Source organism: Triturus cristatus, chromosome 5_1, assembly GCF_964204655.1.
Source record: "Triturus cristatus chromosome 5_1, aTriCri1.1, whole genome shotgun sequence".
Classification (NCBI taxonomy): Eukaryota; Metazoa; Chordata; class Amphibia; order Caudata; family Salamandridae; genus Triturus; species Triturus cristatus.
The window spans coordinates 274,145,553-274,170,203 of NC_140587.1; the positions used below are offsets into that span (position 1 = coordinate 274,145,553).

Sequence of the window (24,651 nt, forward strand, 5' to 3'; positions counted from 1 at the left end):
GTGCCGAAGTCATACCTGATCCCCTCTCAGAAGCTTCTCTGCATCGGAGCGGTTCTGGACACAACACAGTTTTAGGTTTATACTCCCGAACAGCGAGTCTGAGATATTCAGGCTATGATTCCGATCTTTCAGCCTCTATCCCGGGTTTCAATCAGGATGACCCTGAGGCTGCTGGGCCTCATGGCCTCCTGCATCCTGCTGGTCGATCATGCCTGGTGGCATATGCGGGCTCTGCAGTGGGACCTGAAGTTCCAGTGGGTGCAGCATCAGGGGAATCTGTCCGATTACATCCAGATCTTGGAGGGCACTGCACGCCAATTGCAGTGGTGGCTCATGAACCAGGATTGGGTCAATGGCAGATCCCTCTCCCTTCCCCAACCAGAACACACAGTGGTGACGGACGCATTCCTTTTGGGATGGGGCGGCCACGTGGGAGAGACGATGATAAGAGGCCTCTGGTCTCCGGCTGAGTCCAAGCTCCATATCAACCTTCTGGAGCTTCGGGCGATCCGGCTTGCACTGAAGGCATTCCTTCCCTCTGTCAAGGAGAGAGTAGTGCAGATGTTCACAAACAATACCACCGCCATGTGGTACTGCAACAAACAGGGCAGGTTGGTGTCGTGGACTCTGTCAGGAGGCTCTGCGTCTCTGGACATGGCTAGAACATCAGGGTGTTTTCCTGGTGGTTCAACACCTGGCAGGTTCTCTGAACGTCATGGCGGACAAACTCAGCCGCAGGTGCATGATGGATCACGAATGGCGTCTTCACTCGGAGGTGGTGCAAGGTCTCTTTCAGCAGTGGGGAGAGCCTTGGTTAGATCTATTCGCCACTGAAGAGAACGTGCAATGTCAGCAATTCTGCGCATTGAAATTTCCAAGGCGGAACTCGCTAGGCGATGCATTTCGGCGCAAGTGAAGTTTCAGTCTGTTGTACGCCTTTCTGCCTATACCACTTTTGCCCAGAGAGTTGAAGAAGATCAGGCGCGACCAGGCCCAAGTCATTCTGGTGGATCTGGATTGGGCACGAAGAGTATGGTATCCCGAGCATCGATCCTCCAATCAGACTGCCTCTTCGGGAGGACCTTCTGTCGCAGCAACAGGGTACGGTCCTCCACCGAACCTGTCCAGCCTCCACCTCTTTGCGTGGAAATTGAGCGGCGGCAGTTGATTCCTTTCGACTTGCCTCTTGAAGTTTGTGTATTCATTCTGGCAGCCAGGCGTCCCTCCACTAAAGTGGTATACGCATGCAGGTGGAACAAATTTGTGGCATGGTGCACAGCAATGGCTGTGGATCCCCTTTCTGCCCCTCTGTCTGAAGTACTACTGTTTCTTCTTTCTTTGGCCCAACAGGGCTCTGCTCTGGGCACTATCAAGGGCTGTCTTTCTGCTATTTCGGCCTTTCTCAGGCTCCCTGATCAGCCCTCGCTTTTCAAGTCCCCTGTTATAAAGAGATTTCTCAAAGGCATTACAAACCTTTTTCCTCCTATTCCTTTTATAATGCCTCAGTGGGACTTGAACCTCGTTCTTACATACTTGATGTGCGCTCCCTTTGAGCCCCTTCACAACTGTCCTCTTCGTCTCTTGACCTTGAAAACTGTTTTCCTGGTGGCCATCACTTCCGCTAGGCGGGTGAGTGAGCTCCAGGCTCTTTGTTGTAAGCCTCCTTTCCTATCAGTCCATCCGTACAAGGTTGTGCTCAGGCCCCGTCCTTCCTTTTTGCCAAAATTTGTTACGGCCTTTCACATTGGGCAGTCTATTACCTTGCCCACCTTCTTTCCGCCTCCGCATCCTTCCAGGAAGAAAGAGAGGCTCCACCGTCTGGACCCAAAATGTGCGCTCTCCTTTTATCTCAACTGGACACAACAGTTCCGGGTGGATGACCAGCTATTTGTTGGCTACGTTGGCACCAAGAAAGGTCGGGCAGTACACAAGAGAACTATCTCCCGCTGGGACGTCTTGTGTATCAAAGCCTGTTACTCGTTGGCTAAAAAGGAACCTCCAGTGGGACTGCGTGCCCATTCCACCAGAGCTACTGCAGCCACTACTGCATTGGGACGTGATGTCCCCCTGCAAGACATCTGTCAGGCAGCCACGTGTGCCTCGCTGCACACGTTTACTAAGCATTATTGCCTGGCTGTCCAGTCCGGAGAGATGGCTTCTTTAGCCATTCTGTTCTGTTGTGATCTTGGTTTGCAGACCCACCACCGGGTTTGGTATTGCTGGGGTATCTATTCTAAGGTAAGGAATCTATCACTATATGCTTCTTTCAGATGAACAAGTTACTTACCTTCGGTAACGATATATCTGTAAGAAACATTTGTAGCGATAGATTCCTTACCGCCCCACCTATCCTCCCCGTTCTGCGAGCTGATTTCTAGGGTTAAGGTCATCCCTTTCAGGGCCCTAGTTTCAATGCACCAGTGGTCAGTTTTTTGCATGGCTCTGCGTTCCTGGCGTGGAAAGTCATGTACAGAACTGACGTCAGTGTGCGTGGGTGGCGTCTAAGTGGACCACAACGCCACCTACCGACGCGCAGGGGTACTGCTGACGAAAACTTTACGGATCTAGTCTGACGCCTGGGCGTAATTCTAAGGTAAGTAATCTATCACTACTAATGTTTGTTACAGATATATCGTTGCCAAAGGTAAATAACTTGTTCAATAGCCTCCTGGCTTAAGAGTGCCTGGGTTGCTGCTTCTAGTGCGACTCGATGTAATCTTTCTTAGAGTTTTATCATTTCCGTCAATCTGCTGCTCAACTGTTGGTCCTGGGTAGACATAATGTGATCCCTTTAATACCCCTTGGTGGTTTAACAGTGCCCTCAAATCTAGCTGAGCTGTAGTACACAGGTAGATCGTTTCAAATACCCTTAGTGGTATAACAGTGACAGATGGGCTGCTCATCTGTTGTTTCAGGGTGAATTTAATTTAATTCCTATGTTGGCTTAACAGTGACTTAAAATTAATACTTCTTGGTGGTCTAACCTTCGCTCCAGTGGACAACTCATCTGTCACTGTTTTGGCTAGTTTTCTTTCAGGGAGATGCAGCAATTACAGAAATATGGAATCGAGATTATCTGGTGCACATTTTAAAACTATAAGAAATAAACTTTCATTCAACTTGTTTGCTATTGCACTATCTTCAACAAAGAGGAAAAAAAATGTTTTGAGGCCATATCTGCATTTTATTTTTTGGTCTAGATCCGCAACTTGGATGTAAATGTGTTAAATTTGCAGATACTATTTACAAATTAATTGATGCTGAGAATTATGTCTTCCTAATTTGGAGTATATTGTTGGGGCTGCTATCCTGTGATTAAGAAAGTCTTTTAGGTTTTTCTATTATGGCTGACAACTCCTCACCAAAGGGTGACAGTCCTTACCCTTCGGGGTCCCTCTTCATTTACTTTAAAGGTATGAAGAGTCTCTGCTACATTTGATCTTTTACTTGTTATCTGGGAGAGTCCCTTCTCAGGTTTGACAGGGCACAGGCAAATTGCGTAATGAGACAGGCCAGGGCCTTGTAACTCAAAAAGTTTGTTGCCACATTCTTCTCTAGAGAGTCTATTGGTCCAAGTTTCTTCTGCTGAGTTGAACCCGAATACCTTTCTTCATCCCCGCCATACCAAGAGTCTAAGCAGCTGAAAAGTCTGCTCTGGCAGTCTCACCCTTTGCATAGTGAATGCCATGAACCTGGTCTGGTAGGGCCACACACTGTGGAGACTGGAGAAAATGATCATTATTAGTTTGCCTGACTGCATTTAAAAAGCCTTTTTTGCAGATCTGATCAGCAGTGATTTGTGGCTTGAATTCCTGGGACACGATGGATTGATCTATGTGCGCATCAATCATCTTGCGCCACCATGGTTTGCTTGAATACTTTGAACTTGATTTTAGATGGAGTATAACCAACTCTCATGGACATGTCTTAGATGCAGCGCCCTGGCTTGCTCGCTAGGTCTCGCCTCACTGGTGAAGTTATTTTTCCAGTAGTTCTCAAAATTTCAGGACTACTCAAGGGTGCAACAACCCTCTCAGTGTCAACCTTCATAACCGATCCATACTTCCCACAAATGTATTGCTGTTTTGTGTGTAGGAGTGGGTCAAGAGGACAATGTCACTAGCAATAGCTCAAGTTCTAGTTGCCACCATCTTCCGCTTGCTCTGAGGCATCAAAACCTCTTGGATTCCCTGCTTTTAAACCACAGGATTTTGGTTGGGAGAGTAGGCTGAGGAGAGGGGGCAGAAGAGTCTCCATTTCTCCATCATTCAGTCTACCCCAAAGGGCTATGTCCTACTCTTTCTGTCATCGCTATCCTTCCACCACGACATGCTGAACAAAGATGCATTGAGGGGGTGGTCTTGGAGGCAAGGATTTTACACTCTTTACTTCTTGGTCCCCAGGATGTACAGAGACCTCAGACACTTTGTGAACCTTCACCTCTTAAATCTTTTTAATTCAGCAAGACAATTTCAAAATGCTGTTCTTGAGCTTCACTGCTACTGTCCATGTATTTTCGCACTTGTATGACTGTCTGGTAATGGTGAGGTTTCCAGCTTCAGAATACACTGACCCGTCTCCATATCTTCGACTTAACGATCTGTGCCCAAAAGTCCCATTTCATCCCTACACAGATATGTTCACAGCTGCAGTGCTAGACTCAACTGGTATGAAGGCTTTTCCTCCTCCACAGAAGATTGTAGATATTCACGATAAGATTCTGATGTTTCTGGATCAGATACTAACCCAGTTCTGCAAGTCATAAGCCTGTTAGGCCTGATAGCCCATGCATCCTATTGGTGCTGCACACCAGGTGATGAATGTGGGCCCGTCATTTTGTCTGGGGAAACAATAGCTCCAGCATCAGGTGAGCCGCTGGTCTTGGGAACAGTTCTCTGATTCTGTCCTCCTGGATCTGCACTGGCACAGATGCCCCTGTGCTAATGGGTCGTTGTTTTGACCGTGCAGTTGCAGGCTGAGGGAGTAATGGATATTTCCTCTTTGAATTGGGGAGCTTCCTTGGGTGACATCTTGCTACTGTACATTTAGTCCTCATTGGAGCCGCACCTGTGCATACATTTATTAGAGCTAGTTGTAGTCTGCCGTGCCACAAAGTCTTTTCTCTCTTCCATCTCAGGGAGCGCAATTCAAATTCTGTCAGCACTACCATAGTCCATTATATCAATGGACAATGGCAGTGCGGGGTCATGGACTCTGTTGTGGGGAGCGGGGCACTGTAAATATGGGCCCAGAAATTAGCTATTTTTCCAGTTATGGCATACCGTACCTCCACTATCAATGCGAGGACTGTGTGAGAACTTCATCTCAAAGTGATCCTCTCCATATCGGTTTTTCCATTTATTCCTTGGCCCATAACAGGAAATGTTCTTTGTTTTGTGCCCCACACTTTTCTCTGTCGGGTTCCCTGATGGATGTCTTTGGGTTCATTTGTTCACAGGGGTTACTTTATGCATTCTCAGTGGTCCTGTTTCTGACAAGAGTCTTTCTAATGATGCTGGAGGTTGGATCTCTGCTGATTCTGCTCACCCTCAACTAGCCTATCATAGTTTGGTATGTTGATATGTTGAAACTAAGCCACACCTTCTTCCCCCATTTTCTTGCATTTCCAACATTCTGCATGGCCAATATCTCTTGCCCCGCAGGGCTTGACTGTTGCTACTGTAAATAGTTATTTCCATACCCAATAAGACTTCATGCTTCTTCCTTACCAACCTTCTTTGTTTATATAACCACGACTGTTGTGCTTTGTTATAGGTTTACTCTATTTCATTCCCCACCCACCCTCACTTAGTTTGTTCCTCAGTGTGGTTTGAACGTTGTGTTAACATTCCTCTTGGCCGTCCCATTTGAGCCAGTGCATAGTTGCTTCGCTCAACCTCTGACCCTGAAAACTGTTTTCTTGTAGCAGTAACGTCTGCCCTTAGCTTCAAGACCACTCATTCCTGTCACCCTTCACTGTATTATACCCAGATAAATTGTTTCTTTGAATCTGCTCTACTTTCCTACTGAAAGTGATATCAGTTGTTATCAGTTTTGCAGATTGGCCAGACCATCACTCGTTCATCCGTCTCCCTCATCCTTGTCCCACCAAAACGGTGGAACGACTGCGTAGGCTGTATCCCAGACTTGCTGTGTCATCTTCTATTAAATGGATATGCAGGATTGTGTTCACAAAGATCAGTTGTTTGTGAGCATTGCAGGAGCAAATTGGAGCAAAAAGTTGTAACCAAGTGCACAGTCACAACTTAAGCTACCCTTCGCATTAGAATCTGCTGGTGCCTTGGCCAAGAAAGACTTCCAGGGTGGCATTCTTTCCTCTCTCAATGAGGGCCTTGCGTTGCCCCCACTTACACAGCTCACACCAGAAGTGTTTGGTATCTGCATGGTCATTCCTTTTCTGAACATTATTGCCTCAGATGAAAAGTTACTTACATTTTGTAATAATATTCCTGATGAATACTATATCTTTCAGCAGATTTCTCACTGCTCTCCCACCGATCTGTGCGTACCGTGATTATTAATATCCCTCGGAATCCAATCTTATTGTATGCTGTGATGTCACTGATTTTGATGCTTTTTTGGTTACTCTCCGCACACCTCGATAGTTCACAGCAGAAGTGCCAGGATCTGAAGCCAACACGTCGTTTGACACCTTGTATATCTCAGAGTCACATCAATGGCAGGTGGAGTAGCAGCTGAAACTGCATGGTACCCCTGGCGATGCTGGAGAGCTATTATTGGGATAAAATTCTTCCAGTTTCAGTCTGCCACCGGAAGGATATATTTATAATAGGAGGAATCTGGAACGATTTAGTGGCCAACAGAAATAATAGTTACATAAATAACTTTTTTCTTCATCTCCTGACTAGGAATCCCCACTGAGGACTGTTCCATTTGCAGAGAATAGAGGCGAAATAAATTATTTTGATGTCAAATCCCTGTGCATGTCAGTGTCCACAATTACAGATGGAAACCCTTGATTTTGTAGCCATTTCAGAGTCAGCTGACATCACAATACAGGATTTACCTTGTATCCTCTACAGAATCCTTTTCCATCTGAAATATCCCTTTTGTTTTGCTTTTTAAGCATTTTTTGTAATTATTGCAAGAACAGTATGTGAATATATGATCACAATTCCTCATACAAGAAAATGTCCACTCTTATTTTTACAAGTCTAGTTGATTTTTGTTCTGAAATGCTATGAACATTGAATCAAGTTGCAGTTTAATTGAGTGACAGCACCTCACAACTGTTCTCTCAACAATTATTTCTAGGTTTGAGGGATTTATCCAGTTAAGGGGTGCAACAGGACACTGCAGAAAATCCAAGCAGACTGATTAATATTTTATAAGGGACTTCAAGATGGGGAGGACAGGGTGTGTGGGGTCACTGCCAGCTAAATCTTTAGAGTCAAGCTCCATTGTTAGGGAACTCCATGCCTCTATTGCTTCAGAATGTGCAGGCTTCTTTTATTTTCTGTAAGTCACTAAAATCTGCCCTATTTTGCTAGCCTCACTGCATACCTATCTGCCCCACGTTGTTCCGTGTGAAAAAATATACATGTATCATATACTGATTTAAAGGGGCTTTCAGCCAGCTGTTGCTCTGCCATTGGTCTGTTAGTGTGTCATTCACATTTTGCTTCTGTCCTGTACTGCCTACAGCATGGGGCAGTGGGTCAGCCCAATTCAGCCTGCGAGAAACTTCGCTTTGAGTGACTGCATTTTGTTCTTTCGCAAGGTGCACATTCGCACACAAAGTAGTTCTCTTCAGTGCCAGTGTTTTTGTTTGTATTTTAATGCTATGGTGTTGCCTTTGTGTTTAGAGTCTGATATCATTGCAGGACTCGTTCTACCAGCTCTTCGGTGTGGAGCACAGGACACATTCCAGCTTTATCAGTTTCTATCTCCTGCTACTGGCGTTGTAAATTCCCTTTGGAGTGGCCTTTGTTTTTTTTTTCCTGAAAGCTTCTATTTCTCTTTGTGTTTGCTTTGGTTCTATTTCTCGGCATACCAAATTTCATTTGAAACTGTTTTCCTGAAGTTGTAATCTTTTTAGTTTGCGCACAAAGAACTGCATTTCTAACTGCATATGTTGTTCTAGTATGAATTTTAATTGAGGGCTACAGTTATAATTGCAATCCAATTTAGTGTGTATGTCCTGTCTACATGGCTTTCTAGTGTGCTTTCAATGCTCTTTTTTGTTCTGTTTGTTCAAACATTTAACTATTATATTACAAATTTTAACTCTGCCACTTATTCCAGTTTCTTCGCTTATCCTTCTATCTGTCTGTCTGTCAATATACCTTTGCAACTCTGCCCATCTACCTTTGCTCCACTATCGGTCTATCTTTCTTTGCAACTCTCTCATTGCAATTCTGTCTGTGCAAGCCTCTCTATCTGTTTGTCAGTGTAAGCTTCTGTTACTCTGTCTGTACTAGCCTCTGTCTGTGCAAGCCTCTGTCTTTCTCTGCCAGCTTTTCTCTGTCTGTGCAAGCCTTTCTGTCCATCTAATACTCTTGGTCTGTCTGTTTGTGAAAGCCTCTCCGTCTATCTGTGCAAGGCCTTCTAGTTTGAAAGACAGTTTCAAAAAAAGGCTGGCAGCCAAGCCTATTGGCTTTTCTAAGTCTTGACTGAGCCAAGATCTTTCTATTTTTTTTACATTTTTTTATAGTCATGTGTATAACATAGTTACTTAACAGGTGTTCGTCCAGACTTCATCCATTAATCTGTTGTGTCATTCACATTTGTTTCTAGTCACTGCAGCATACATCATGGGGCAGTGGGAAAGCACAGTTCAGCCACTGGCTGATATCACTTTGGGTTACAGCATGCTGTCCTTCTACAAAGAAGCATACAAATAAGTGCCGGGTGGAATGCTTGAATTAATCTCAGCCACTGGTAATTACTCAGTCTTATGCGAATCAGTCTTGGCCCTGCTCCAGTGGGAACAGTCTAACCTGATTTGCCAGGCCGGAACACAAGCAACCCAGGACCGGTTTCGCCCTGATTAGGACTCATCAGCCAGGTATTGCTTTCACAAGGAGCACAACCACACAAAGTAGTCCATTTTGACATCATAGACTTCTATGGTAATTTTTTTTTTACAAAAATATATTTTGGGCTTTAGTTAATTTTGTTTAGATTGATGGCCTGGCCGATTCCCCAACAATAAGGTTTCACACAAACTATGACAAAACAAAACAAAAATTGCCAAAAGACAGACTGCCAATTCCTAACCTCTCTTCTTTGCTCAAGCTTGTTTAACCTTCTAATCCACCCTAACGAGGATCACAAAGCCATGATGTACTGCAATATATGCACACTTATAAAAATGGATGCTGTCCTTGAAAGAAAGGACGTAAGAGGATTTTTACGTATGCTTGTTATATTTCAGCAGTGGAGAGGTGCAGACCACATTACTAAGCATGCATTCCGCTATAATGTTGTTAACAGTCAATTTGCATAATGGGACGCAATTTTCAGCTCAAACTACCTGGAACTGCACAGGGGGGTGCTGGTGGCCCCAGGCGCTCCAGTCCAGCCGCCGTGAGGGCAACGGCCAACATCTAAACTTCCTGGTCTTTCCAACCGTGAGGGGAACAGCGTTTAGAGACGGGGACTACACGTCCCAGCAACCTTTGCCTGGCGCCTCCTCCTGACGCTGCGTACCACACCAGGAGGCAGTACTTTAGTGCCCTCAGTCTCCCGCAGCGCGGGACGCGATTTTCAGCTCAACCTGCCTGGAACTGTACAGAGGGGTGCTGGTGGCCCCAGGCGCTTCAGTCCAGCCGCCGTGAGGGCAATGGCCAACATCTAAACTTCCTTGTCTTTCCAGCCGTGAGGGGAACGGCCTTTAGAGACAGGGACTACACGTCCCAGCAACCTTTGCCTGGCGCCTCCTCCTGACGCTGCGTACCACACCTGGAGGCAAAACTTTAGCGCCCTCAGACTTCCGCAGCACGGGACGCACGCGGGCTGCGCCCGGGCCAAGGGCGGGCCCGTCCTTGCCCGTCATCGCCCGGAGGAGCCAGGTCAGGGCCACCCCCCTTCTCATCGAATAGCTGGATTGGGCTGTACTGCCCAACAAAACCGAAGGTGCTGTGTTATATGTCCCTGATCCCTTTTGGGCAAACGTTATTCCCTCACTTTTTTTGCAGCATTTTGGGACTTTGGAAAAACTGCCTTAAACGATCAATTGCTTTTTGCACTTTGCGGGTAGCATTGAAATATATTTCCCTCGTGTGTTGTACCATTACCAATTTGGCAATAGCATGGGCAAAAGGAAATTAATAGAAGGATCAGGGATAAGCAATGTCCCACAGGGGGGTGGCAGGGATGGGGAAAAAAGCTAAAAGGTCAAAGAAACGTGTAGTTAACAACTGCGTGATGGCTGGGATAGACACCCTTATCCATGAATGAATGTGAAGACATCTTAGGCTCAGAGAGTTTATCAACAAATAGTAATGCACAACTGCCACCCCACAGTTCTAGCTCATCCTCCACACCCATTATTCCCTCAATGTTTAAGTAAACATTTTATGAGTAAAACACCTAAGCTTAATGAAAAAACATCACAAGAACTTCCAAGGGTGCAGATGATGGATTTCTTGGCCAAGGATGTACTTTCCATTCCTACAAACTCGCCATCCAAAATTAGTCCATCAGAGCCCTTAATTCATTGTGTACACAGGTTCTCAGTTTTGGCAGACATCACTAATACCTCGACGCCTCAGATCACTACACCGTTGCTCCAATCCCAAACTACGAGTAGTGAGGAGGCGCATACACTTTCGCAAGAGCTATATCAGCTCGTCGCCTCGCTCAAACTCGATATAGGAGCCATGAGAGTCAAGATCGAAGAACTAGTGGACATGATTAAAACTTTGACCACTAGTAATATTCCCCATAAGCAGCCCCTATGCTCTGTGGTAGAAGAGCACCCGTGTTTCCAGCGACCCTTTCCTTCTGTTCAGGTCGACAGAAAACAGTCCCCAAATTAGATACTGTGGCTGGCCATGAAAGCGAGGAGTCACTAATTAACAAATCAATACACTGGATTCGTCATTTCAGGGGATGTCGCTCCATTATTCGGGAGGACATTGTCAGGGCTAGAAGATGCGTAGTTTGCACACACCCACAGGACCATATTGAGCTTACCCTGACTCGCACCAACTTGGCAGAAAATCTTATTTCACTCGAGTTTCGTACTTGTTCCCCTGACTCATCATTAATACAGCTTAGGCGATCTCCAGTAGCCTTATCTTCAGATACATCAAGTGATAAATATCAGACAAGGGTGACGAGAGGCTCTTCATCTTTGGAAGCCAATGACTGACCACTAAATGAGATTTGGTTAGAGCAATTATCACAATTTCCACCTACGCTCACTGATCAAACCCTGTTAAATGTCCAAAACCCCCAACAGGCAATAACTACAGCCCCAACTCTAGACTTGTTCCCTTCTCGCCAGTTAAAAGTCATTTTGTCGAATGTTGCTGGTCTTGGTAGCAAGCTCTCATTACCCCATTGGAGCAATCTGGTAGAGGGCCACAATATCTGTGTCTTTCAAGATACAAATTGGGTTATAGCTGCTACCATACACCAGCCACCACTAAAGGGAGGGGTCGCCCTTCGGGAGGGCTGATTATATGGGTCAACATTGCCCTCAACTGTATAATTTCTACTTGCCACACCTTGAGCCCAGACATCATGAACATCACCATAAAGGGACCAGGAGGGGGGTTAATGCTTGATCTGTTTAATGTCTATATAAGGGGAACAACTGAGGGCAAAACATCTCCCGCTCTCATGTTGCTTCAACAAGGCTTATCAAATTGTTCACCCCACTCAAGAATAGTAGTTACTGGTGATTTTAACAGTACCTTTGAGCCTCTTAGCATAGAAGACATAATAGGGATTGAGAAGGAGGACAACAAATGGAGTGTTCCTTCACTAACCATACCTCCGGTAAAACGATGGACGCCGGTGGCTATTCAACTAAACACACTTACCTTAGAATACGGGTTAAGGGCTGCGAACGGTAGGACCAGTCTAGATGCCCAGGGAGCCTTTACTTACAACAAAGTAACTTGTCCATCTCGCATAGATTATATCTTAGTAGACGTAAGATTTTAGGGGCATGTTCTAGACATGGAGGTGGGTAACACAACCGATAGAGACCACAATCCTCTTTGCTTGTCACTGAGGTTCCCATGGTCAGTCACCAGCTTTATACTATCCGACCGTAGGCACCTTGTGACCAAAGATATTATATCCTCAAACTCGAGAAGAGCTTTGAAATGGCAAAAGGTTTCCTTAGAACACAGCTTTCCAAACTTTTCATGTCGGTGACACACTTTTTCGACATGCATCATTTCGCGACACGGTAATGCAGTCGAGCGAGTGAGTGTTGGGAGCGAGCCTGAACCACCTACAGGGGGTTCGGGGGGGGGGGGGGGGGGGGGGTTCTCTCTCCAAGAATTTTTTTTAAAAAAAGTGGGCAAATGGTGCATTTTCAAGCAAATTTGAGGAAGCAGGAAGGTTAATAAAGCAATTCTGAATCTGTTCTAACAAAGACAGTGACTGGCAAAACTGTCCAGGTAGGAGTGCAGTAGACTCTGCCAGGAACAGGAAGGAGAAAAGTAGTGAAGCAGGATCTGCTTACTACAGCTCAGTGAAAGACAGGAGAGGGCGCAGAGTCTGCAGTGCCATAGGAAAGGCAGTCTGACAGGTGGCAGAGGCCGTCGGACAGGAGGCATAGTCGGGCAAGAGAAACTGAACCGAGTAAACCACTGTGTGAAAGACAAGCTGTAGCAACAAGCAGAAAAGAAACGACGGAGAAAGAGAGCAGGGGACGGAAGGAAGAGTATGCCTGTCATGACTTGATGAAAGGGAGGAGAGGAAGCAGATCCTGTCGGGCACGAGTACTGACAGAAGAGGTGGTCAGGGATTCGGCAGACAGGAGGGACTGACAGGAGGAGGCTGCTAGACAGGAGCACTGACAGAAGGGGAGCAATCAGGAATGTGGCAGGAAGGAATGACAGGAAGGGGTGAGGGATTTTTAAAGCAGGAGGAGGCTGACTGACATGAGGGGGTCAGGAATGTGGCTAACAGGAGAAGGCAGACTGACGAGGCAGTGACAGGAGGGGCATCAGCGATTTTGAAAACAGTAGGGACTGACAGGGGCAGTGACAGGAGGGGGAGGGGGTCAGAGATCCAAGTCTCATTATACTAAGACAGGGGTGGGCCAGAGAGATTGGCAGGAGAGGTAGATTCTGACAAGAGGGGTATCCCAGCTAGGAGTGGATATAGGGCAGTCTTGCAGGAGTAATGACAGACACGCAGAGGTGTGCAGGCAGAGCAACAGTTGCACATAACCAATACTACCAGAATGTGAAAATAAATTAAGCCATGTGTAAATAAGGATGAACAATCATATTATGGCCTTTGCATTCTGTCTTTGACTTATTTTTTACCTATTATTGAATCTGGCTGCGAAAAGTTTGGAAAGCATTGCACCTGTTTTGTTTTCCTGCACAAAGTCGACCAGGTACATTAAAAGTAGGCAAAATGAGTGTTGCGAAAAACCACAATAATCTGAGATTTTAAGCATCAAAAAGGGAAAATATACAGTGTTACAGTGTTTTCCCTCATTTCGTCCTGCGGAACTTGGAGGTAATACCACACTGAGGAAAGACGAAATCTTGTTCTATCAATATTGTACCAGATAAACATGTCCATGGGAAGTGAAGAGCAGTCCTTCTGCTTGGGCTGACGTCAACTGACCCGTGACCTTGGCAGTGCCAGTGATTTGAGTGCTCAGGCACACCTTCCATCCAGTACCGCCCAGTCAGTACATTACACGCACAACACGACATTCACGGCGCACAGAGCGCGCCACGTGTGCCCCTGGTCATTCACAGAACACAAACAATATATTCTGCGTTACTTGGAGGCAACATGTCCATTTTGAAACCAACGGCATGTATGTCAGCGTATGGATCCACGCGCACACAGTGGCCAATGAAGCTCGCCCACGGCCACTGAGCACGTCATTGATGGAATCTGCCCCCCACCCACATTCTTCCCACATTATGGCATTGTGAGGGGTGGATCACCGCACATCTGTGGAGAGGGCTGTGTGGAGCTCGACTCCCCATGCAACACCACAGAGGCAGCAGGGCTCTTACAGGCTTTTTTTCAATAGCGGTAGCAGCCTATGGCTTTTGATTGTTTCAGGATTTACACATAAACAAACAAACTAACACCATGAAATAAGTGTGATAAACTAAATTGGACAGTCACAAAAATTATACACTCAATGATATAATAAAGACAAAGAAATATAATAAAAAATAATGGTGGCTGTATGATGGCTCTTCAATGTGCGATTCAGCGCAACACTGCGCCTTCATCAGGAAAGCCACAAGATATTCTAGATTTGCTGCTGTAAATGGTAAAAAAGCAAGAAGTGCTAAAAATCAGCTGCCAGATCGTAGAAAAAAATATATCCGAATCCTAATATAGGAACTGCCAATGCATATGCCTCTAGTGTTGAACACTGTAAATTTTAAACCTCTGTGTGTATTGTTCACTAATCTAAAAACCATGATGCATGTGGAGAATGAAAATATATTCTGAGAGGAATGTTTTCACTCCAAGTAAATGAAACCGTGTTGTTTCTGAATGAGATGAGTACCTCTGCGCTGGTACTGGTAATATGTGAAGTAGCTGAATCAAGCCGAGAACGGCAGTCTTCGATCAATGCACTCATCGCTGTTAGGCTGCCATCTAGTGGTGGGTGCGTATTCCATTGTGTTGACGTTATCGCTCAGCAAAGAAGCATTCATTGGGCTGAAGTTACCTCTGCCTTATGGAACAATCTGCCGCCAACATACTTTACTCTGCAGACCAGACTGCGCATGCGTTGCGCGCGGCAAAGTGAACGAGGCCGCGCGATCGCCTAACGGTCTCCCTCTCCTTTCTCCGCAAACACAATGCATCACTAACAATGAATAGACAGCACGTCATCGCACGACACACCTGCACATGGCATGCGACACAGTACTGGGTCGCGACACAGAGTTTGGAAAGCTCTGCCTTAGAAGAAACAAAAATGGAGGCCATTGGACAAGTTCTTCATAAAAACACAAGCAATCACAGCGGGGACTAACCATGCACACAGCATACATGCACGTACCATCGAGCACATTTCTATCCACTTCCAAGCACCGAAAGGGCCCATCAAACCTGTCGCACTTACCAGAAGATGTCAAAAGTGGTATACAAAAGAATGTGGACTCCAGAGGAAGGCCTTGGTAACAGCGATCAAAGCCAAGAGTAACTTAGCAATTAAAGATGAACAGGAATACAGGGAGTCTCAGCATCAAGCAAAGTTGGACTGGGATGAAACCCGATGGTGTGATCCTAAAAATGCCAGCTTAGCAAGGGACACTAGGCCCTTTTGGTCATTGGTCAGACCGGCAAACAAGGGAGAATGAGGAAAGATAGATGGTTGTATCTGGGACCGCAGAGACGAAGTAATTGAATGTCCAAGGAATATATGGACGATAACGAAGCTCTGCCTTGAAAAAGCCCACGGCCAATGGGCCACTAGAGCGAAACACGTGTCGGCTTTTCTCTTCACGATCTCTATCTACACTCCATTTATGGATACATAAATAAAACCAAGCACGTGATAAATATCAAAAAAATGCTTTGATGTTTATTGTTTACCAACGTTGATCAATTAAGAGGGCACAACCCTCTATCTTTCCTCATACTCAATTCTACAATGGTTCTTGGGTGCAGCCATTTACGAGGAATGTGCCATAACTAACTTGGGCCCTGACAATTGTAGCACCAAAAGTCCAGAACTTTCCACCCAAACAGCAAACTATAGGCAAACAAGGGAGAGGCAGATCAAATCCCCAATCACATCTTACCCCAGGTTTGGCAAGACCATTTCCATGACTTATATTCCGAGACTAACAACATAAATGTGGAGGGACAATGTGGCCTCTCCCCATTAGGTCTTGGGATAGGCAGCAATGACCCATTCATTTTAAAAGAAGTTGAGTTAGCTATAAGTAAGGTAGTGCCCGCTAAAGCCCCAGGACCTGACGGCCTCCCAGGTGATTTGTTCCTTGCTGATCGGCGCATTTGGACTGAGTATGTCCTTCTCCTAATTAATTCCATTTCAAGAGGATGCCCAATCCCTGACTCACGGAAGGGTGCAGAGGTAGTCCCAATTTACAAAAAGGGGGGCAGGGAGGACCTTTCCAACTATAGGCCAATCAGCCTCATAGACGCAATGCAGAAGATCATCTTGCAGAGAATCCAATCGTGGATTGAGGAGGAGGACATCCTCTCCCAATATCAGGCGGGTTTTCGGGCCAATACAGGAACGGTCGACCAGGTCTTCAAACTTCTTCTGATCCACTGGAAGGTGGTGATGATTGGCAAGGGCAGCCTTTACCTTGCTTTTATTAATTTAAAGACCGCCTTTGACCTGGTCCCCAGGGACAAGTTATGGCAAACATTGCAAGATATGGGTATTCCTTCAATGATCCTTAACCTCCTGGTAAGGCTTCACGAGGGCAATTATGCTCAGATAAGATGGGGGTCTCAGGGACAGCTTACTGACAAGATCCCAGTAAACAGGGGAGTACGCCAGGGCTGTGTGATGGCTCCCACCCTGTTCTCATTATACGTTAACGGGGTGGTTAGACTCCTGCAAGAAGTACCAGCTGATGCCCAGGCCCTGGCAGGCAACAAGGTGCCAACTCTCCTGTTTGCTGATGACACACTGCTGATCTCAAAAACCCCTGTAGGCCTCCAAAACCTTCTGAACAAGTTCCAACTCTTTTGCAATACTCGGGGATTAATCATAAATACATCCAAAACAAAATTCATGACTTTTAATCCCCATAAATCTTTTAGGAACAATATCACTTTAGACAGAACCCATCTCGAGAGAGTTGCTACTTTCGATTATCTTGGTATATGCCTTTCAGAAAAAGTACAGTGGAAGTTTCATCTTGATAAAATGCTCCTGAACCACAAATGTGCGGCCGGGGCACTGAGCAAAGAACATCTATCATCATTTAGTAGACCTATTGCCCCAGCACTTACTGTGTACGAAGCTAAGGCAGTTAGCTCGGCCCTTTATGGAGCCGAGCTGTGGGGATTTGATAACCTCGAAGAGCTCACCAGATCAGAAAATAAGTTTTTTAGGGATCTGATTATGCTACCGCAGGGAACACCTTTAACCCCCCCTGATATATGATCTGGGCAGGCGCCATATTAAAGATCTGGCCAAACTCCGCCCCTTGCTGTATTGGGCACACCTCAGGCGTATTCCTGAACTTGCTAACTATGCCGAGGCCTTTACTTGGGACTGGATAGATGCCAGGGACCTCAGTAACCCAAATTCAGGAAGATTAACGGAAGAGTTCCTCCAACACAAACCTTCTAAAGGTTTTGAACCCTACCTGGACGTAATACAGATCCCTAGGGATAGGGCATTATATACCCAATTTAGATTTGGCTCACTTCCAGTCCTCGAATTCACCGCAAAGTGGCGCCCTTCTAATCAGATTATTACACATTGCCCATCCTGCGGGTTCCCTAAAAAGAGTATTGCACACCTTATGTTTGCTTTCCCTCTTATGCCAGCGCCAGGTCCTGCTGGCTTGTGCCAATTTGTAAACAACTAGGGACCTTAGACCATCAAGCTGCTCTACGTATATTAAGAACTGACCGAGAATTTTATACGTTTGTGGAATTGGCAAGTTTTTGGGCCGAGCCTGGCTAATTAGGCTTAGGGCTATACGAAGGGTGCCCCAAAATTGACACAAATTATCAAGGAGTAGAAAAATTGGGTAGTTGAAACTTGTATTGTTACATTTCGCCCTTGATAATGTATACTAACTGCCATTTTTAGCCATTTTTATCCTCTTAAATTGCATTAATTAAAACAATTCTAAATGTAAATGCACCAAATAGGTTTAGCTCGTAATAATTGAGAAAAATTATACTGTTCTATTTTAACTATTATGATGTGATGAATTACATTTTATCTCGAAATTGTTTTGTATTGTGACGCTTTTATGATTTTACATCGAAATAAAGCCTACTGACTGACTGACATAATGGCCATGTGTTGCATGCAAAGGGTTGTGTGTATTTCTGAACAGAGAGGCCGAGGAAAAAAAGCATAACACATAAGACTTGTAGGTCAGGATTAACAATGAAACAGAGTGGTGCACAAGTCCGGAAGACCAGCCCCCTTTGCTCTCCTCACAGGAAAAAAATCATAAGCAATCAAAGAGTCAGATGGCTCAGCACCACAGGTTGGTTAATGTATGATTATAACAATATAACAATCTGTTCGCTCTATTATTCAACACAGTTGTTTGGTGTAATGGACAGACTCCATTGTGTTTGTTCTTTATTTGTGTTCATCTTTTTTTTTAAAAACCTCCTTGAATTCAAATGTAGCCAACACGTTTCGTCACAAAGGACTTCTTAAGGGCTTCCAATAGAGGTTCTTCTGAATGACGTAGTGTGGAAATATGTTGGAATTGATTGTGAACTGACTCTTTCAACAGAGATCGAATTTCCCTAGGACCTTTAATGGGAAGATGCCTACTTGCGGACAGACCACTTTGTATCCGAAGTCCTGGGACCAAACAAACGCATTTTGTCACAAAGGACTTCTTCAAGGCTACAAAAACATATATACAATACAATTTATAAAACATATACACAAAATGTCACCTCTACATAATAAAAGAAAATGGAAAAAGGAAAAAAAATTGACAAAAGAGCTGCATATTTCTCATTACAAATATGATTAAAAACATATTGAGTCACAAAGCTACAAAACAAAATAGTGATCTGTGACTTATTTATCACTTTACTTGCCTCCATTTATTATCAATTTATCACTGTTCATTATGAGATTTTCTATCAGTTTGTACTTAGCTCAAATTCATTTGTATTTGTCATAAGACCATATTCTTTGAATATTATTTTCAGTAAGAGACTTGATGATTAGCTCCCTCTGCGTTTAGAAATCTTTCATCTTGTCTCAAATTTAGGCCAAGATTATATAATTTTCTGTTTACTATTATTCTAGTTAGTTCCAGTGTAAATACCCTTATCATGAGATGTGGTTGACTCTACCTTCACATAGAGGTTCTTTTGAATGACCTAGTGCAGAAATATCATAGAGTTTATTGTGCACTTACTCTTTGAACAGAGATCGAATTTCCCTAGGACCTGTAACGGATGTGAAAAGATAAAAAAAAAATCTCGAAAAATGATGGATCCGTTACCACCAAAGATTTCAAATCATTTGACAGCCAGGTCAAAAGAAGGATGAAATGAATGAAATCGTACCTTCAATGGGAAGATGCCCACTAGTAGACAGACCACTTTGTATCTGAAGTCCTAGGACTTGTTTTAGAGCTTTGGGTCTCGACATGTTTTTAATAAGATATTGTATATACTGAACCTTTGGAGATCCCTGTCAGAAATGCCTCTGTTCACCCTTTCCGGCCTCATATATTTCAGTGATGAGTGCAAAGAATAATGAGGATAAGGGGCACCCCTGGCAAGTTCTCACCACAGAGGCTTATTGAATAAGTCCATATCCGATTTGTGGCTACCCATACTATTGGCTAGTGGTTTAGCAGTTTGCTTATTGATAGTAGCTGTGGGCCAAATCTCAAATGTAGACCCTAAACTAGTACCTTTAGCTTGCTGATAAAAACGGGTTTCTCAGTGTCCAAAATGGCTACCATTATAGAATATACTTGAAAAGGATTTCGGCAAGCTTGGATGCCGTAGATGTCCTAAAATTACCCATGCAATGTTAGCTTTTACTATGACAAAGAAACCTTGTGGAGAAGTTGTCTACCAGTATTTTGAGGATTGGTTGGGGCTGTCCCTTGGCTCTTATCATGACTAGGCTCTTCACTTACATTGAGATTCTCTGGATCCAGAAAACCCAGATTGGGACTGTACCTTTCGTTTACTAGGACCATCTTCAAGCTAGTGAGCAAAGCATGATGCTCTTCCAAATTTTCGCTTGTTTATACCTCAGGGATTCTGCTAATTGTTTAAGATCATTTGGTATTTTGCATTAAAAAGGAGAAAGGGGAAGAGTAATAGGACATGTTTCAGGGGGCTCAGGGCAACTGTGCAGCACCAGATGCTAATGAAAGGGGGTCCTTTTTCAAGCAAGCCTTCTACTCCCTAGAATTATGGCTTCCTGAACAGCCAAGTATAGTTGTTTTTCAAACTGTTGTCGCTCGTCAAAAAACACTATAGCCGGCGAGGCCATGCAGCTTCTGCCTGTCAGTTCAAATTGCCATTGTGATGGAGAGCAGTAGGCTTGACCATGCCAGCAACAGCAGTGACCCTTTTAACTCTGGATCTAGTAGGAAAACTTCTAACCTACACTCTTGCTGTATATTTAACATAGGTAAAGCACAGCACCGGAACTGCATTTTTTTAATTTAAGATTCACATGAAGTGAACCACATGCTATGCAGCCATTATTGGTTTGCTGCTTCCTAAGTAACATCCAGGGTGTACGTGCACAACATAACATTGTTGTATAAATTGCTTCATTCCACAGCTTTTGCATTTCCTAAATACTTTAAATAGCATGTGTTTTATTCTGCGCTTTAGTTGTTTTTTGGTTGTGGAGTGGAGTCATCCAGTCACACTCAAGTTAGCTGCCCTTCTTTTGCAACCTACATTTTGTACTGTATCAAAGTAAATGGCAACTCTGCCTACTGTACTCAATATCTAGAATTGTTTACATTTTGTAATAATATATGGTCAGCCATTTCAATAATCAAAGAACAAACATTCCCTAATTTCTTTCAGATAACCGAACTTACCACTTCCAGGCAGAGGATGAGCAGGATTACATTGCGTAAGCATACTAAAATTATCTCACTTTATTTGTTTGCATATTGCATCATCTCAGAGAAAACATTTGGACACATATTTCGAAATAATTACTGTCACTAGTAATTGTTGATGCCCACAAATAAGTGTGCCTTTTCAATTCTGTTTCCACCAGAACTATATTTTCCGTGACATCTGTTTATTAATAAATTTGATTTTTTACTTTTAAATAAACTGTGTTCCATTGACTGATCCTTGTTATGTATCCCTTTTAAAGTCGGTTTCAATGCACCGTAAGCATGAAGTTGAACATGTTTAGGATATTCACGCATTCATCAAGATATCCCATTTCACACGTGATGAATGAACTATTTTAATACTGTGCCCATCAAATTAGCATTGCTTGGTAAACGGTATGTACACCCACCATCATTGAAGACTTTTCATGGTGACTAGGTTAAGCCTGACAGGCACTCCAAAAAATTTAAACAGCAATATGTGAATTTTACAGTCTGTTAATGATGGGCTTGCATAACTGACCTATGAGTCATGTTCCCCTGTCATTGATTCATATCACTCCTATGAGCACTCTCAATGGTCTGCATTTCTTTTAAATGAGGTTACCCCATTTATTGGCACTGCTGACTTGGTTGCCCGTTTGACAACGCCATATTTCTCATTAACTTTGGTAGTTTCAGTGACTAGTGTCAAGAGTTTAGGAAGAGAATCATTGCGGGAAAAATAAAGATGTATGTTTTTTTTAACGCCATACAAAGAATACTTGAAGTATTTTAGAGTCAAGATTCCCTTTCAAGATCCTTTGCTCCATTTGCTTGACATGCCCCAAAAGACTCAAGAAATCCTATGTAATTCTTCCACAAAACTGCTCAAAAATGAAAATATAAACTGAAGAATATGCCTTCCTCTATTTGCAGTTATTAGTTTGTAGTGATTACACTTTTGGGCCCACTTTGGTTCTCCCTTAGTTTTGCGTATTAAGCGATTTAGGCTGCCTCTGCTTTGGTCAGCCACATATAATAAATTAATTTTTGTGACATGTTATTTTAGAAATAGTACATTTAATTTATTATTCAGTGACTCTTCTAAGGATTCAGTCTGAACATTTGGTACAAGATCGAACAACATGGTGTACTGTTTTTCTTGTGTGCGGTCAGCAATATCTCCTAGCCTTTTTAGACATAATACAGTGACACAGCTGCAGTTTACATACACACTAGTTTTTATCATATAAACTGTGTCCCTCCCTCTTGGGGGGCAGAGAGGAGAATTCCGGCAGAGAGACAGATCCTGGAATAGAGACGCCAGCCTTGCGTAAAATGAGTGTTTGAGGCATATGAGCTGCAGATCACACACTTAGCATAGATCGCCATCTGGTGTTGGGCCCGGATATTTGCACTTGTTTTTGTCTTGGAAAGTCTTTTTAAGTCACAAGATAGGTGACTCCTCCTTTGGATCATAGTGCGCATGGGCATCGGCTCCATCTTCAGATAGTTTTTTTCTGCCATCGGGCTCGGATGTGTTTCTCGCGCTCCAATTCGGAACCATTTCCAATTCCATTTCGACGCGCAGTCCTTCACCCTTTTCTACGGTATTGTCTCGATCGCGAACCCTACGCGTCGCGCATCTCCAAGTCAAAGTCTTCGATTCCGGTCGTTGACGAAGGCCTTTGGGCCTACATGGGCCTTAGCATCTGGCTCATGGAAAGGACGCCATTCAAGAAGTGTCCTCGATTATGGGTCGAAGTTTCCCCACACCAATCTGCATGAGGTGTGTAACCTCTGCTTGTCACCGGAGCACGAGGTCAGAGACTGTCCAGCTTGTGCCTCTTTCCACTCCAAAAAGACCTTTCGGGATCGGCGAGCTCGGAGGACCATGGCTTGCTCGTCAACCTCCATCCCCGACGACATCTTCCAAGAGGGCGTCGATGTACCGAAGCGGGAGAGGGTCGAAGAAAGCCTCGTCAGCGCCTCCGAAGCCGATGACGCAGACATCGAAGAAATCACTCCGGCGCAGAGGGTCGTAAGTAAAGACGTCAACCCGACACCCTCCATGCAAAAAAGGCTTCGGTCACACCTTCGCCTTCGGGCCCAGGTGCACACCGACACACCACTTCCCACGCCTCGCCCTCGGGCCCGGCAAAGAAGCCTACCAAGCCTTCAGGCGACTCCGGCTCGAGTCAGCCTGCCACCGGTGCCGAAACTCAATCTTCGGCACCGAAAAAGAAACCGCCCTCCTCCTCCGTGTCGACCGCTGCTTCCACCTCCAAGCCCTCGATACCGAAAACAACGAGCACCGACTTGCTGGCACCAAAAAAACACTCGGAGCTGACCAAAAAGCCACTTCACAAGAGTTTGGACTCACACTCTTCGGAGCCGAAAAAATCATCGGAACCGAAAAAGCATACAGGGACTGCAAAACAACACGGGTCCAAACCCAAAGACACTCCGGAGCCGGTGCCGAAAAAGCCCTTGGAACCGAAACACTCGGCGCTGAAAAACCAACCTTCATCAGAAGAGCTTTTTCGAACAGACCCTGCACAAAAAACTCTGCTCCACCACCTAAGAAGGGGGACATTGCTACATCCCCTCTTAGAGTCCCTTCTCCACCTCCTCCTCCACCACCTCCTCCCCCTTCCCCACCACCTCGTTCTTCTACACCAGTAGACAATGACACCTCTGATGACACGGGGGGGGTGCGGACGATCTGCCACTAGGGGATCCCAATCCACCTGATTCCCCTGACCCCTGGGGTCAATATAATACACCTGATGTCCCTACTCTCCCGCAAGATGACATCTACCCCTCTAGGCCTTCCCCACCTGAGGGAACCATGGGCTTCAATTAGCTCGTACACCGAGCTGCCCGTGGAGGAGGATTTCTTGTTGGACACTTTCGACAACACCCAAAGGTCCACATCTACTTTACCCATGCTCAAAGGAGTTATTAAGTATGCTCCAGATGTATTTAAAGATCCTGTTAGGACTCGAGTCATCAACCCTCGCATAGAGAAAAAATACAAAGCTGCCCCACAGACCCAGCTTACATTAAGGGCCCTGTTCCATTAGACTCCATGGTAGCATCCAATGCCAGAAAGAGGGCTAACTCTCTCACATCAGGTGACGCAGCCCCACCCGACAAAGAGTCTAAACTCTTGGACGCCTCTGGCAAGAGAACAGCCTCACAAGCAGCTAATATATGGCTCATCGCCAACACTCAGGCCCTGCTAGCCAGATACAGTAGGGCACACTATGATGAGTTAGAGTCCCTATTGCAACACCTCCCGGACAAATACAAAAACAAAGCCAACGACCTCATGCAGGAGGGTAAACTAATTACCAATACCTCCATCCGTTGTGCTCTCGATGTGGCAGATACCGCCTCCAGAGCTGTAAATACAAGTGTCCTTTTGCGTTGGCGCGCTTGGCTACGCATTTCAGGCTTTAAGCCTGAGGTACAACGTTCAATCCTGAACCAACCATTCAACCAGAAGCACCTCTTTGGCCCTAATGTAGACTCCTCCCTGGAGAAAATGAAAAAGGACACGGACACAGCCAAGTCAATGGGAGTCTTGCAATCGCAAGCTCCCAGACGTTCTTTTCGTCGCTCCTCCTACAAAGGCAACTCCAGAGGCTACTCATCAGACAATCCCTCCACCTCTTACAAGGCTCCCACCCAGTCCACC

The 24,651-nt window shown here is 44.9% G+C and overlaps 1 protein-coding gene across 4 annotated transcripts in view; it reads left to right on the forward strand.

Moving 5' to 3' along the window:
- The window catches only part of ASAP1 (ArfGAP with SH3 domain, ankyrin repeat and PH domain 1), a 1,875,051-nt gene that overhangs the window by 951,493 nt on the left and 898,907 nt on the right, over positions 1–24,651 (forward strand). For all 4 annotated transcript variants that reach the window (XM_085604920.1, XM_085604922.1, XM_085604921.1 and 1 more), the window contains one exon: positions 20,926–20,974. In XM_085604920.1, the coding sequence (XP_085461046.1) occupies positions 20,926–20,974 (49 nt within the window). The remainder of the gene's footprint in view (positions 1–20,925; positions 20,975–24,651) is intronic.